At 40.4% G+C, this 16,842-nt stretch overlaps 1 protein-coding gene across 1 annotated transcript in view; it reads left to right on the top strand.

Moving 5' to 3' along the window:
- XPO6 (exportin 6) overlaps nucleotides 1-16,842 on the top strand; it is a 115,319-nt gene that overhangs the window by 89,020 nt on the left and 9,457 nt on the right. Inside the window, exons 13-17 of the mRNA XM_054582781.1 lie at nucleotides 442-601; nucleotides 3,612-3,704; nucleotides 7,739-7,883; nucleotides 9,465-9,611; nucleotides 10,570-10,759. Of these exons, the coding sequence (XP_054438756.1) occupies nucleotides 442-601; nucleotides 3,612-3,704; nucleotides 7,739-7,883; nucleotides 9,465-9,611; nucleotides 10,570-10,759 (735 nt within the window). The remainder of the gene's footprint in view (nucleotides 1-441; nucleotides 602-3,611; nucleotides 3,705-7,738; nucleotides 7,884-9,464; nucleotides 9,612-10,569; nucleotides 10,760-16,842) is intronic.

Raw genomic sequence — 16,842 nt, forward strand, 5'->3', positions numbered from 1 at the left:
GGCCATGTGCAGAAGGCAGGCAGGTTTGGGGTTGCTTAGACTGAGCTTAGGACACCTGCTCTGCTCTGGAAATATGACCCATATTGGGCAAGTTACTGAACCTACCTGGAGATGTTTCCTTGTATGTAAAATTGGTGGCATCAATCCTTCTTCACAGCGTCAAGAGGAACCAGAGAGGTGCTTGGTCCATGATAACACGCTCCAGGCTGCCTGTCCCTCTTCCTCTGTTGTCTGTCTCTCCCTCTGGCTCAGGGGTGCATGCGGGTACGGTTTTAGGTCGAGACCGTGCTCAGTTTCTCTGCTTGGTCCTGGGAAGCAGCCTGTGGGTCGATATGTTTCAGGGATTAGCTGTGCTAAATGCATATTGCCTGGATGAGCTGTTATTTATCATGGTAGCTAAAGTGTGTTCTTCCTGTGAAAAACTGAGGTGTTTTGTTCCAGGACACAGGTTGAACATTACAGCAGAGAACGACTGCCGGCGATTACACTGTTCCCTGAGAGACTTGAGCTCCCTGCTGCAGGCTGTGGGCCGGTTAGCCGAATACTTTATCGGAGACGTGTTTGCTGCGCGGTTCAGCGATGCACTCACCGTCGTGGAGAGGTATGCCGGCACTTGTGTCATGGGGCCATTTTTTTTCCAGGCTCAGTTGTACCTGTGTGAGGGGCAGCATATGGCCAGCTGGCTTCTGCTCTGGCACTAGGTAAATCAAGGCTCTGCGCGTATAAGGTGACTGTGGAGCGATGACTTGACCTCTCTGAACTTCGAATTTTGTGCCTGTGAAATGGAATGGACAGTATCTTTAGGTTTATTGGGAGAATTGAATGAGATAAGGCACCAGGCCTAGCCTGTAGCAGATAATGAATACAGTCTGTCATTTCATTGAAGATTTTGTACAGATATAAAAACAGGGTTGGCCTCAGAAGAAACCAGGTGAGGTCACTCTTCATGTCTTTCCTTATAGGATAAAGAGACATTAGAACACCCTAGTAATTAATAAAAGGCAGGCAGTAGACACTATCCAAGTAGGCTGCCAGCTATCAGAGGTAGAATTTTCCTCAGTCATGTTACAGTTAGGACTGTTTTTTCTAGTGCTGTTAGGGTCCTAAGGAGTTAAGCTGGGGCAGCCTCCAAGCCTGACCTGAGAGGTGGGTCCTGACCTTTTCACCACCAACTGCCTTTCCTTCCTTCTTCCCCTAGGGTCCCTCCTAGGGTTTACAGCTGCATTTGTGGAGGACCACTTTATACTACCTAGTCCTTCCCACCTCCCCACTCACAGACTCCACACTTCAAAAGTCACACCCTTAAAATGTAAGTGATAGATAGTTCAGGTTATTTCACGGTAACTGCTGAGCTGATTAGATGAAAACTGGGTAGGTGTGGGTCCAGCCCAAAGTCAAGACACCTGAGGCTTTCACTGGCCCAGTAGCCATATCATTGGTAACATCCTGAGGGGGAAATCGAGCCACAAGCCAAGTTTCTTGAATACCAGATTTTCTTTAACTGTCACTCCTAGCTTAAAAGCAGAGATAACTAAGAATTTTAAGTAAATCTTTTAAAACCAGATTAATAGTAATAATAAAAGTAGCATACAGTAGTAGGAAATTTTCAAAAGTGGCTTTGTATATTTATTTCATTCTGTATTTTGAGGGACAGATGTCACTTTATCTATGAGTAAACTGTGGCCCAGAGATGGTGAGTGACTTGCTTCAGGTCATGCAGTTCATGAGAAGGAGCACATGGACTTTAACCAGTTTCCTGAGTCCAAAAACTGTGCTCTTTCTAAACCACAGAGCTTCTGCTTCTGGAATCCTCCTTCTTCTTGTGTTAGGCCCATTTCCAGTGATGGTTATCATGGATGGAACATGTCTTACTGACTGAAATTCGTATTTTTAAAGTTTATACTTGAGCAATAATATATACAGACACATATCAGTCATCTCAACTTCCTAGTGAGATGATTGAGCATAGAGCCTGAACTGTTATTTTATCGGTCCTTATATACATATCCTTCTGCACTGGTTACGTTTGTAGGCTCAACACTAAAGACACTTAGCTGCTTTTTCTTCAATTTAAAATAAAGTGTGAGACAAGGCATGTAGTTATGCCTGCATGATCTTAATAGCTAGGGTGATTATTAGCAGTGTTTCAACTTATAGGTTACAGAAAACAAACCTAATAATAGAACTGCTAAAGATAGAAATGCTAAGAAGCATTTAGAAGTCCATTTTTAATGATGAATACCATTAAAGAATGATATAAAAACAACGTAAAGTGAAACACTACACGATTCCACCTATATGCGATATTTAGAGCAGTAAAATCCATAGACAGAAAAAAGAATCATGGTTGCCAGGGGCCGGGGGCAGGGAGTTCTGGAGACAGACAGTGGTAATGGCTGCACAGGGAAAATGTATGTAATACCAGCGAAGCGCACTTACTGTATATGCATAGATCAGGTTAAAGAATTAGATAGCTGGTCCACATTGGTATATTGCTTGCTGGTAGTAACCATTATGATTTCCACTGATCCCTGCCTCTACCCCCTTCCTAGAACTTCAGTCAGTGACCATTGGCTCTTTTCCCCTCATTTTCTTGACTGACTGGGAATGCCCCTTTCTGTCTTCTCCCCAGCCCTAAATAAATTCTGACTCAAGCTTATGGTTTTCTAATAAAGTCCTATTTTTTCCTTCATATCAGAGAGGAACATTTTTCAGAGTATGGTCCACGTGTGTTAGAGCCTCAAATGTTTTTCAGAGGTGCGCATTTCCAGACACCTCCTCACAACTGCATAGTTGGTCTGTGGTGTAGCACCAGGGAATCTACATTTGTAACAAGTTCTCCGGTTGATTCTTAGGCTCAGAGAAGTTTGAGAACCTCTGCATCATTAAACTGAGGGAGAAGAACACATGCGGTCTTCCCTGGTGTCCAGCTCAGTCTTCTTGCAGAGTAGGCACAGAGGGAACTTAGGCAGGTCTCCAGTTTTTTCTCCCTGTTTCATAAAGGAATGTCTGTCTGTAATGAAAGAGGCATTTTCCATTTCCCAATAGAGCTGGCTATTAGATACTGTATTTAACGCTCGTTTGTATACAGTGAACCCTTGGGTAACAGTGGGTTCAGCAGTTTGCTCCTGAAATAATTGTTCTTGAAATTAAAAATACTGAGTTTAATTCTAGAAACTTTTGCCCTCTCCACCTAAATATTTTAACATGAACATTTTCAGAAAAGTTGAAAAATTACACAGGTAATACACATAAAACCGTTATTTGAAATCTACAGTGCTGTATTTTCTTAGAAACATTTACTACCCCTGCCCCCAAATTTTATTGAAAAACACATAAAAATTTTAATTGTAGTCATTTTTATTGTTTATAGCATATTATAGTATATTCTCTGTTGGATATTTATATTATTTTCAAAGTTTTCTGATACTATATGTGATGGTTTAGTTAATATCTTTGTATATAAATCTTTATGGACATCTCAGATCATATCTTTGGGATAAGATTGAAGGTCTGGTCTCTATTCTTGGGACCTTTGTTGGTACCTTGTCTATTTTGTCTTATTTTAGTCCATAAGCTGATTTTTTTTTTACCTTCTTCTTTGCCAACAGATTAGTCAAAGTCACTCTGTATGGATCTCAGATAAAATTATACAACATTGAAACTGCTGTGCCATCAGTACTGAAACCTGATCTCATTGATGTGTAAGTATAGAGTTACATGTGTTTGTATTCTCAAGAAAGACCTGTCCTCTGGCCTCAAATAATTGTATAGATAAAAAGGAACAATAGTGGCTGCCATGAAGAGGAGTAAAATTCCTGCCTCCAAACTGAGAAAAAGATTGTTCGATTGTATGCACGGGGGCAGGGGTGGTCGGAGTAGAATTCATCAGGCAAACAAGAGCTGAGGGGATATATGGAGTAGGTATTTCAGGAGAAAAGAACAGCACAACCCAAGACAGTGTTGCAGAGTCACACGGTTGGGAAGGTGGTGAGCAATTCCTGTGGTTGAAGATGAGGCTGTTAGGTATGTTGTGACTGAAGTGGAAACATCTCGAATGCCATGAATGTTGTCCAGCAGAACAGTGGCTGAAACCCTACTGTACAGAAGAATTACTTGGGGAACACATGATGATAGGGGATGGTATAAGGCTCTGATATTTGCATGTTAAACAAGAACCTCGGGATTTTTGAAGCAGGACCTCCAGGGACCACACTTAGAGAAGCCTTGTAGAAAGTTGGGAAGCCTTTGGGAAAGTGACATGTAGAAGTGATAGAGCAGCGATTTTCAACCTTTTTCATTCTCATGGCACACATAAACTAATTACTAAAATTACTAAAATTTTGCTGATCACACTGGACAGCTACTGTTGTCATTTTTTAATTTGACAGTCTAGGGAAGAGAGATGAGTGCCTCTGACTAAAGAGTCAGGTACTGCATGTTTTAAAGATTACTGCAGCGCACCACTTGAGAATCACTGGGATAGAGGCATGGGGACCAGAGATCACCCTGCCCAGGAGGCTCGCTCTAGACTAGAACATGGGCTGGCAAATGCTGTCCTGTGCCAAATCTGACTCACTGCCAGCTTTTGTAAAGTTTTATTGGAACTCATCCATGCCCATTCATTTACATTTTATCTATGGCTGCTTCAGTACCACAATGGCAGAGTTGAATAGTAGTGATGGTATATAACCTGCAAAGCCTAAAATATTTATACTGGTTTTTACAGAAAATGTTTGCTGACCTCTGTTCTAGAACATTCTTGAGCTGCAAATTAGGTAAATGATAGAGACTCTTTTTTACTATGGTAGTTTACATTTTTAAAATACTGCTTCTCTTTTTGAAAATTTAAAGAAAGCTGTGAAGCTTCTCCGGAGAAAAATCCTAATTTGCTCATAAGCACAATACCTTGCGTACAATTTCAGGAAGTTGTGGAGCCTCTCCCTTTAATCTTAGACTGAAGAGGCAGTCTCAATTTCTGACTGAAAGTCTTAGGCTCTAGAGGCAGACTTTGATGTCCTTCCTCCTTACTTTTGGTACTTAGAAGTTAAAAGGATCAATGGATTCTAAATAGAAAATACAAAATAACATCCTGGTCACTATGAATTTTAAACTCTCAGTACCTATAATTGTTTATTTTAAGTACCTTTTCTTAGCTGACCTCTTATTTTGAAAAAGGTCAAACCTGTAGCAAAAGGGGAAAATACAACAATCACCCTTATATGCTTAAGCTAGACTCATCAATCATAAATGTTTTGCCACATTTGCTCCTGTCACCTATGCTTTCTCTTTGAGTATACACATATATTTTGTGTGTGATTTCTTTGAAAATAAATTGCAGGCAGTATGTCACTTCACCAATAATCCTTTAAGCACTGGTCACTTCACCAATCCGCACAACAAGGTTAGTCATTCTTTCACGTAACTGTAATACCATTATCAACACTCAGAAACTGTCATGGATGCAGCAGTATCATCCAGTATTGGGTTGGCCAAAAAGTCCATCTAGTCTTTTCTATAAAATAAAGATACTTTTTTCTTTTTCACCAATAACTTTATTGATTTAGATATTTTGAGTGTGTCGACTGTCTCCTGCATGGTATAATGTTGATTGTTGTCAATTATTGCCTCGATTTGATTGCCGTCAACTTCAGCTGGTCTACCCAACCATGGAGCATCATCCAGTGAGAAATCTCCAGCACGAAACTTCACAAACCACTTTTGACATACTTGATCAGGCACAGCACTTTCTCCATACACTACACAAATCTTCTCTTTTGCATTTCAGTTGTTTTTAGCTTTCTTGAAATAATAAAGCATAATATGCTGAAAATATTGCTTGTTTTCTTCCATTTCAATATTAAAATGGCTACACAAATATTCACCAATTTTGATAAGGTCTTTTTTTTCTAATGCATGGTGACATGACAGCTGTCACAATACAATCTAACGAAATTGTTTTCAGTTAAGTTAAAGATAGCTAAGCACTACTAGAGCCATCTTATGGAAAAAACCTAACAAACTTTTTGTCCCACCCGATATTTTTGAGAGAGAGAGGCTACACACACATACATACATACTTGTATAGGTGGTCCATATTCAGATTTTTCCAATTGTCCCAGGAATGTCCTTTATGCCTTTTTTTTTTTTAATCCAAAGCCTAATTATGAATCACAAATTAAGTTTTCTCTATAATCAAGAACAGATCTCCCAATTGTGCATGTTGGGGGAAGAGGAATGGAAATAGGGAGGTGGGGGGGGGGCGAGAGAGAGAGAGAGAGACTGACCTTTTAGAGATTCAGCCATTAGACTTTTTTTTTTTTAAGCAAATCTTAAAACTCTGCATTTGTCTGGGTATTTCTTTTTCTACTGTAGTACTAGATTGAGGTTAAACATTTTTAGCAAGAATACTATATAGATGGTGGTGTGTCCTTCCTCTTGATTCGTGTCTGGAGGCAGTTGAGATCAACTTTCCCTGTATTTATTAATGCTAAGTTTGATGTTAACGTGGTGTCTGCCTGTATTCTAGTGCTGTCCACTGAAAGGTCCTAGTAGTAATGATCTCCACTAGCAATGCTATCCCTGGTACCCAGGCTCTTGGTTTCCAAAGCACAGTCTCCACTAACAGGAACCCAAGCTCCTTGGAGAGATGTTCCAGGTTTGGGGCAGGGTGACCTGGAAAATCCTACTGAATCAGTAAGGAGGGAAGGGCTCAGTAGATGTTAGGAACATATGAAAAGGACATAGGGCCTAGCTTAAAAGGACTTTTCCTAGCCAGACTTGATAATTTGATCATCAAGAAAGAAGAAGGATGATAATGGATTATCACACTGAATGTAAGAATCCATGTATCCATAGTGATTAAAAAAAAGATGGGGGAGGGAAATCTCTTTTTTACTGAAGAATGTCAGCTAAGAACAGAAAAGGAAAGACAGAATTTAAAAAATCATCTGTTTACAATCACCAGTGTAATAATGATTTAGGCAGGGATCCTCCATGGGAGACAAAACCGTGGGTGTTTGTTGGAGAGCAGTATATTTACATAGAGTCAAAGTATTACCTCACAGAGTACTTATTATAGTAAAGGGAGAAATTACATTTAGGTTTATGAGGAAGGGGTGGTGTTTGTATGCTCTAGACAGCTACGTTACTTTGTTTAGATTTATTATCTTTGTTGAATTGTGAGCTTTTACAATGTATATTTTGTTGCCTGTATAATGCAGTACAAAATTGGTAGAAACCAAATAATTGTTCACCTCCAGAGTTGCCCCTTTGCCAGATATAATGCATGGTGTGACGGAAGCTTCAAGTGGAGAATCTTAATGAAAGCATATTTATAAAGCTATAGTACCTGGTAGTTGTCTACTCCTTGGTCTGAAGCTGTGGATGTCAACATTTTTACTAGTTCCAAAGTCAACACGTTACAACTTCAGTTCTTTGGTTCTTTTTTTTTAATTATTTTCTCTCAGGGATGCCTAACGTGTCACAGAAAGATTGGATAAGATCTGACAGACGTTTCGCTAACTCCCTTTTGTGTTCTGGGTAGTGATAGCAATATATAGAGGATAAATTTCAGTTTTAAGGTCTTCCATGAGCAAGTAAATGATTTCCATGCTGTTGGATGGATCCTGGAACAGTAAATGCAGTGGATGGAATTTTTACCTCCTAAGGAAACACATTTAATTCTAATATACCTTGACCTTAACCTTTAAAATCGCATCTTCTCTCCTTTTTGCAGGCATGCTCAGTCCCTGGCCGCTCTGCAGGCTTACTCGCACTGGTTAGCACAGTATTGCAGTGAAGCGCATCGGCAGAACACGCAGCAGTTTTTCACGCTCATCTCCACTACCATGGATGCAGTCACACCTCTAATCAGCACCAAGGTCTTGAAATAGCAGAGGCTACACCTTTTATCTAACTGTGTCTGTTCTTCTGTCCATATGCCCATTTATTATCAAATCAGAATATTACATAGCATTAGATCCACTATCACTGTAATACAGCTACATGCCATTTCATGTTCTTTTTAGGTGTAGTCCACATCAATGCAAATATAACTCTATATTTTTAGTTCTTTAAGTGCCACATGAATACATGCTTATTGTGAAAAAGTAAAATATGGCTCAGTTTTATAGCCAAAAAAGCAATGGTCCTCTTTAATCCCTTCCTCCAGAACATTTTCCTTTTCCACAGTAAGCACTGTCAACACTTGGTTGTATGTTCTTCAGACATGTTTCTCCTTTTACATACATAAGCAAAAGTTAGTAGACAGCTGAAGATACAGCTTCTTTTGCTTAACAATATGCTTTTGAGACCTTTACAGGTATAGAGCAACTTCAGCTTTTCAAACTGCCCGATGTTATTCTGTAGTGGGATGTATTATAATTTTCTTACTGATGGAAACTAGGTCCTTGTAGGATGGATTGCCGGAAGTGGAATTGCTGGGTTGATGGTCATGTCCATGTAAACTTCGATAGGTTTTATTAAGTTGTTCTCCAGGAAGACCAGTTTGTATTATTAGAGCATATAAATGCTTGTTTTTCTTTTCAGCTTTTTAATGATTTTAATTATACATAGCATTCCTTAGCATTATTAACAGAATAATGTCTTATTTTCCATAAATTTATGTTGCATTTAAAATTGTAATTTATAAATAATATCCCATGGAGGAATTGTGTTTCATAATACACCTAGCCATTGCTGGACTTTTAGTAACTGCCATTTGAAATAAGTCATTACAAATGCTTCTGAAAAGCATGTATTTACGAATGTAATTTATCCTTTCAGGTAATTCCCTCAGAATAAGTGGGATTATAGAGTCAAAGTTTAGGGATATTTTGTGCTTCTAGAAAATTATAGTAATATTTCTTTCCTAAATAATTCTTTGTGCCCCTTTTTCGTGTGCTGTTTTCACCATAATCTTACCAGCATTAGGTCCCATCTGTTGTAAGGTCCCTCTTTTGCTGATTTGAAAAGGACATAATGAAACTTGAATCCAGTTTTTGCTTGGCACGTTAAGGTGAAGGAAGTAAGAGAACCTGGCGTGATAGAAGGAGTGCAAAGGTGGGGGCCAAGAGAGAGATCTTGGTTTGGTTGGAGCAAGAGGGGTGAGATGAATGGTCCCCAGCTGTTTAAATGATATGCCAGGGAGTTTGCTATGAGGTTCAAGAGCTGATAGGGAACCACTATAGATTCTTGAGCTGAAAAGTGACTGACTTCAAAGATGCTGGCTACTATGAACAGAAACTGGAGGTGGTGATCCAGGCTGGATGGCAAGAGCTGTGGACATGACAAAGGAGATGCTTTTTGATGGGCGTCATCATATGAAAACTTTGAGATAGAGCCTACGTGGTATAATTTGGCAGCCAAGAACCATGTTCAGCTTGTGGCTGCCTCATCAGAGTTCTATACCAGTGTCACAAGGGATGCAGTGCGCTGACATGTCGGTCCTCTTCCCTCTTCAGGTCCAAGACAAGCTGCTGCTATCTGCCTGTCACCTACTGGTTTCACTGGCTACCACCGTGAGGCCTGTCTTTCTGATCAGCATCCCTGCAGTGCAGAAAGTATTCAACAGAATCACTGATGCCTCTGCCCAGCGACTCGTGGATAAGGTGAGGCCTCGGTGATACCCTGGAGTCACCAGAGTGCTGTGGCTTCGCTTCAGGGAAGAAGAGCCTGGCCATTGTTTTTGCACGCAGAGCTTCCAGGCCTTGCCAGCACAGAAGGCTTTCTTGCGCGTGCAGCACTGATGCAGTCTCAGTGCTCTCTTGTAACATCTTTCCCGGCATGGCCTGTCTGTGTGCGGATTCAGACATAAAAAGTTCCTTCTCAGACAGAATACACAGAGAGGGCTTGGGTTGCTTTTATTTTAATTGAATTTATTTTACTTATTTGGGTGAAGCTTCTGCTGCTTTGAGAGCTGGTAGTTTGGCTGGTGTGAAAGTCTTTGCATTCTTTTGGTTTAAAAATCTGTTTTTATTGTTACATGTTTATTTTCTTAGCATTGAGATGGCTTTAGATAAGTATATTCTCTTAAATTCCTCCTAGGAAGCTCAGGTTAGAAGTTTAGAAACAGAACAGGGCGAGAGTCAGAGGGAGAGTCAAAGCAGTTTCTTAAGAGCACCTGCCTGTAAATGTATTGCTTCTGACCTGGCGCCAAGGGCACAGGGATTATAAGGGATTCTCTTAACAGCGCTGTTCTGAGTAGCTCCTCAGAGGGTGTCAGAAGCCAGCAGCAGAGAGACTAGTTAGAGTCAGTGACTGCATTGTCTGTGATTTCTCCCTCTGTGATGCTCTAAGTACCAGATGAGATGGGAAGTGAAGGCACCAGTAATAATCACTGAGGCTGGCCCTGGGTTGTGCTAGACCCAGGCGTGGTGTTACTGTTTCAGTATCTCTTTTCCCCCCTGGGTTGCCTTTGAGTTGGACCAAAGCCAGGCTATAAGAAAGGAGCCTAGAGGCCTGAACTCATTGTGTGTGGTGGGTGCTACAGCCTGTGTGAGACACGATTGCTTTGCTGTCTGTCGCTCTTGGATTTCTCATGATGGATGCCTTTGGGGTCTCTTCTAGGCTCAGGTGTTGGTGTGCCGAGCCCTCTCTAACATTCTGCTGCTTCCATGGCCAAACCTCCCAGAGAATGAGCAGCAGTGGCCTGTGCGTTCCATCAACCATGCTAGCCTCATCTCTGCACTTTCCCGGGACTATCGCAACCTGAAACCGAATGCTGTTGCCCCACAGAGGAAGATGCCACTGGATGATAGTAAGTGGCCCCTGGGAAGGGACATCTCAGGGAGACAGGTAGGGCAGGCATTGTTCTTCCTTTGTGGCGGATGAGATTTGCACCTGAGACTCATGTGGTGAATTAATATGTCCATAGTCACACAGCTGCTAAGTGGAAGAGTCAGATTAGAGGGGTAGACACCACTTTGGAATTCAGTAAATACGTCAGACCAATTTCCTGAATGCAGGATGCCCCATCCCTAATTTAAAATGTAAAAAAATAAGAAAAATGGCTATTGAAGGCACTGTTGATGGTGCCTTCTATGGGTTAAAATAAACTTTGCAATGATTATTGATCCGTTTCTGATTCTTGCATAAACAAGCAAGTCAGTTTACCTGTACACACTGGGGAAAAAGAATTTAAAAATTATCTTTTGAAACTGCTGTTAACCTTTCTCCAAATAAATATTTCAGAGGCTTTGAAAGAGCTTGAAATCTTCACACATGATACTTTAAGTTCATTGTTTATATTAAAGGAGGAAAAAAATGAATTAAGAGAATGCAGTAGTTCAAGGAGAAGGTATCAGATTTCTCTGAAAAATTTTTCTGAAATAATTATTATAGATATATTTTTAAAATACAATCTGTTGCCTTGGCTGGTATGGCTCAGTTGGTTCACCGTTCCTCAAACCGAGAGGTTGCAAGTTTGATTTCGTCAGGGCACGTGATTATGTTGCCGGTTCAGTCCCTAGCGTGGGCACACATAAAAGGCAACCAATCGATGTTTCTTTCTCACATTGATATTTTTCTCCCTCTTTTCCTCCCTTCCTTCCCTCCCTCTAAAATAAAATAAAAATTCAGTCTATTTTCATAATAAGAAAACAGTGGGACATTACTGGCTGATACCATTTCTAGAATGTCAACAAAAGTGCTTTGTGAGATGTTTGAAATGATAATAAATACTCAACATTTAAAAAACATTGCTTTTATAATTAGGAACATTAACATATGCTCATGGTACTAAAATATTAGAATAGTATAAAGAAGAAAAGAAACTCTTAAATCTCACCAATTTTAGTATTTTAAGAAGTAACCATTTTAGCTGTCTTGTCTTTTCCTATTTTTAAATATATTTTATAGTTCTGTAGTTGAATAAGGATGGCTGACTTACTGAGGGTATACTTGCCCTAGCAACCTTCTGTCTATCATCAAATCCCTGGCTATGCCAGCATCAACCATCAGTGTCTGGTGTTTAATCCTGAGTGTTTTACATTCAATAATCAATTTACGTCTCATATCAGCCTTATGAGTTAGTTAGTGTGAATTATCCTGATTTTATCCATGAGGAAACTAAAGTATGGGAAGATTAAGTCCAGGGGTTATGTACAGTTATTATATAACCATGTTTTACAAAGTTTAACAGTCCTCTTTATCTTACATGTACTGTATGAGTCAGCATTAGGCTAGGTTATGCTATGTGTAACAAGTAGGCCCAAAACCTTAGTGGCTTAGTGAAGAAAAACATTTATTTCTTAGTTAATACCACACGTCTAGCTCAGGTCAGGGTTTGGGTAGATCCTGCTCATTCTAATCACTCAAGGACCCAGGTTTTTGAAGGGTCCATTTCAGTTTGTGCTTATGCTGGGAAAGGGTCATGCCTCAAAGCGACCATTTCCATTCATATTTTGTTGGTCAGAGCACGTGGACATGGTGTAATTTCAGCAGGGGTGGGAAGTGTGATGTCACCATGGTCTGGAAAAATTTGCTGAATAGCATTAATGTTTTCCACAGTGAATGTAATTAAAAACATAGTTAATATTTGTTGATGGTTTACTGTGTGCCTGACACTGGGCTGAGAACTCTATATACGTTATTTCATTTAGTCTTCCTTATAGTGCTGTGAGGTACCTCTTAGTATCCCCATTCTTTAAGTGATAAAATGAAGGTCTGGAAAGTTTTTCCTGGCCCAACTTTATACTTTGAAAATTTTTTCAAACCTACAGAATAACTGAAAGAGTAAGAAAATAAGCAGCTGTATATCTTTCATCAGGATTCACCAGTTGTTAATATTTTGCCACATCAGTGTTCTTCCCCACTCACACATACTTTTTAGTGGAGCCATTTAAAAGTTACAGACATCGGCACTTGAATATTTAACCTTTATCTTTGAGAACAATATATTCTCTCATATAACCAAAACACCATTAACACAACCAAGCTGTGTAACGTTATGATAATGTCATTTAACATATAGACCACATCCTGGTTTTCTCTGGTCTTTACCAAAATGTCCTGTTTTGCTTTTAAAAAATCCAGAATACAGTCAAGAATCATGTGTTATATTTGGTTGCCACATCTCTTTAATCTCCTATAATATAGAAAAGCATTCCTGTTTTTTCTTTTGCATGACATTGATGTTTTTGAAGAGTCCAGGCCCAGGCCCTTTTTTTCTTGGTAGAATGTCCTGTAACCTTGTTCTGATTGCTTCTAGCAATTAATTTTGGGCAGGAATACCACCTAGGGAGTGATATGTTCTTCCTGTTGCATTGCTTCAGGCCATCCCTCCATTATAAAGGTACGCCCGCACCCATGCCCACTCCTGCCTGCCTGGCCGGTCTGAGTTGCTCAGAGTCAAAGAGAAAGAGTTGAGGGAAGAAGTCAGATGTGGCTCCAGATCCTTGCTTTTTGCCACATTGCCCCTTTCTTCTTTAAAGCATTGTTTTTATTTGTTCTATAATATCCTAACCTATGGAAGTACCACAATACACATACTTATTCTATTTCTGTATATTAAATGGTGCTTTCAGTTTTTTACTTGTACATATTTTTGAATAAATCTTGGTCTTGTTTTAATTTCCTTATACATCAGAGGTCACATTTTGGTTTCTTGGCCCTAACCCTAACCTTTCCCCCTAAATGACTTTTCTGTGTGCTATGTATTCTTGGGGAAATATCTGCCCCAAGGGCAGGTACCTGGCTCTGTAAAGTCTCTACGCTGATAGTAGTTATGAGCAGGTGGCTCCTTGATCAGCAGTCTGGGTGTTCCTCTTGTTCACTTTCCAGCATCCCCGTGACCAGCCTTCAGTGGACCAGGCCTGTTGTGAGCCATTATCTTCTTTCATGCTCAGTCCTATGAGGAGGTGGTAGTATCTGTCTACATCTTCAGTTGAGGAAACGGAGGCTCAGAATGTAGCAGTCAGGAGACAAACCTGATTCCACCCACTTCCAAAGCATGGACTCTTTCTTCTGCCGTACACTTCCCTAGAAGCCTCTTCAGGCTCCAGAGACTCGTGGGCTTGGGGGTCAGGGCTATCTAGAGGGCATGGCCAGGTGGTGGCTCAGCTCTTGGAGCTCTGCGAGGCTGAGGCTGCCAAACTCTGGCTGAGCCATGATGGGCTTCTTGGGGAAGCAGTGTCTGAGGTGAAGGGCACCCCACTGGTGCTGGGGCAGGATGACACCTCTCCTGGACCTCCCGATATACCAGGCACTTGGCTAGAATTATTCTGAACCTTGTCTCCGATCTTAATGGCAGCCTGCAAAGGTGGAGCTGTTAGCTGTCCTCAGTGTACTGACGAGGATCCTGCCTTGGTTGTATGGCCATCTAGTAGTCCCGTGCTATTCACATACAGGCTCCTCTGATCGGGGCCCTTGCTGTTTCTTCCGAACTTCTGCCAGTTTGCTGGCCACTGCCTCTCCCCTCCCTGTGTGCTGTGTGGAGTCATCCAGTGAGCTCAATACATTAACAGTATTGTTAGGAGTATATGAGACCTGTCAAGAAGTATCCAGCCATGGACTATGAAAAATAGAGACATTTATTGAAGAAAATATAAGATATGAGAAACGTAGTACATAGGACAATGATGCCTCAGTCCCCTTCAAAGTAGGCACCTTGGGACCTCACACAGTTCTCCCAATCACCATCAGCTGCCCCTTCATATTTTCCTGAATCTCATTCCTTTTAAAGGTGATTTTAGTTTTGGGAAAAGCCAGAAGTTGCCAGGTACCAAATTTGGGCTGTTGGCGGGGGCCGAGTCACTTTGGTGATTAGATGTTTCACCGGAAAACTCTGCACGAGACGTGTTGTCATGATGCAGCTGCCAGTCTCCAGTTGCCCATAGCTGTGGCTTCTGAATCATCCAAATAGTTTCTGCAGAGGATTGTTCAAACTCAGTGCAGAGTTTGATGGAGATTTGTTGCTCTACTTGCTCAATCATTTTAAATGTGATGGCCACACGGTGCGCATGGTATCACTCAACGGTGTCTACCGCCCCCACTGACTGGTACAGTGAAGTCGTCATTGTTCACCCATGCACATTCCAGTCCACTCTTCTTGGCTGCCAGGTTACATCAATGTTGCATAAACTGTTCTTGTTATATTAACAATGGTTGGACTTTTTCTGGACAGACCTCGTATATAGTCAATGGCATATAATACAATATGGTATAATAACAGTAATTATACATATTGTCACAGGCCCATTAGGCCAAGGATTGATTAGGCAGTTTATTCCTGAACACATCAGCAGAAATCATCATCCTCAAAAATGAAAGAGCCAGTTTTTGTTTGTTTGTTTGTTTTTTTACCAGCAATATGGGTTTATTCGGGAACAGCAGAGAATTGCATTTGGGGACAGGCAAGTGTAGTTGCTTGCTGGAATGCCAGTCCGCAGTCACCACATAAAATCCCTTTCTCAAGATTTCTTTTCTGTTAACCTTCTGTAACTTTTTATATCCAATTAGGTTATGACCTGTATGTTCTCTTATTTTGGAAGAAACATTTTACTTTAGGACAAAGCTATGTTCTTTTCTCCTTACCAAAAACTGTATCTCCATTTCTCATACCTTCTTTATTGGAAATACACATCCTACTTTTCATATATAGTCATTTTTTATACTTATTTTTTAGTAGCTTTGTAAGACACTTCTTTTTTTCTGACAATTTCAGTTTTATTAGTTCAAATGTTATTTTCTCAATTTCAAATACTGACAAAACTTACCTAGCAAATAAATGATGCGAGGGGGTTGTTACAGAATAATTACAGATTTACTCTTAGAGGGTAGGACAATTGCCTGTGCATTACATTAAATGAATATAAACTCTTTCCACATACTATAGTTAAAGTAAGCCACATACTTTTTGGAATTACAGTATGAGATTCATTCAGGTCGTTGCAAGACAGGAAGTAATGAGAACACACGTGGGCAATAGGATCCCTGCATTACTGCTGAAGAGTATTGCTCTGTGTCAAGTAGGTAGAATAGGGAGATTTGAAAGATGGAACAACTTCTGAACTGATGGCAGAGTTATAAATATCTGGGAAGCCATCACCAGAATTCCCAGCCTTGCAAGTAATTATAAGAAATGGAGAAATTCTTTTAAATAAAGATTACTGCCTGGCTACAAATCTGAAAAGACAGGGCAACAAACAATGTATATGCCTATCAAAGAGTGATTATAGTCTGGCCTTAAGTTCGCACTGTGTGTGTGAACAGGACAGAAAGGGTGCTTGTTCTTGCCTTGGCCTTTTCAGCTGGCTGCACAGATACTCTTGTTTGCTCAATTCAATGTGGTAAAAGAGTAGAGGCTTTCAGACATGTTGGATCATTTCATAGCAAGAAATGCAGTGTATATTATGGCCCAGAATATACACATAAAACCATATCAGTGACAGATAAAAGTTTAATACACGGACATGTCTTTCCTATTTTCAGTATGTGCCATGCACACACTCCATTTTGTATTGATAAAATGAAAAGGATGAAACTTTAAATAGGTTCCAAATAAAGTCAGAGCGCTCAACTAAAGCGAGGGAGCTTGACATCTGACAGATTTACCTAAATGGAAGGAAAAGGTAACTCATGGAAGTGGAGTGCACAGAAGGCTCAAGTAGTTACCTCACATAGTCCCAGGGGTTTTCCTCCTTTGGATCCCACTTCTGACACCATATAATAATCACCTCAAAAATAAAATAACCAGTTATTTTAACAGGGAAATGGGTTTATTTGGGAGTAGCAGAGAATGCAATTTGGGACAAGCAAAATGTAGCAAGCTATAGGCAAGTCTGAGGAGACGAAGGACAGCTTTATTAGGTTTTCAAAGGAAACTGGGGAGAGCTGTTTTAA

The sequence above is a fragment of the Pteronotus mesoamericanus genome, unplaced genomic scaffold (assembly GCF_021234165.1).
Source record: "Pteronotus mesoamericanus isolate MK-2021 breed Mesoamerican mustached bat unplaced genomic scaffold, CSHL_Meso_final contig_72, whole genome shotgun sequence".
In the NCBI taxonomy this organism is placed as follows: Eukaryota; Metazoa; Chordata; class Mammalia; order Chiroptera; family Mormoopidae; genus Pteronotus; species Pteronotus mesoamericanus.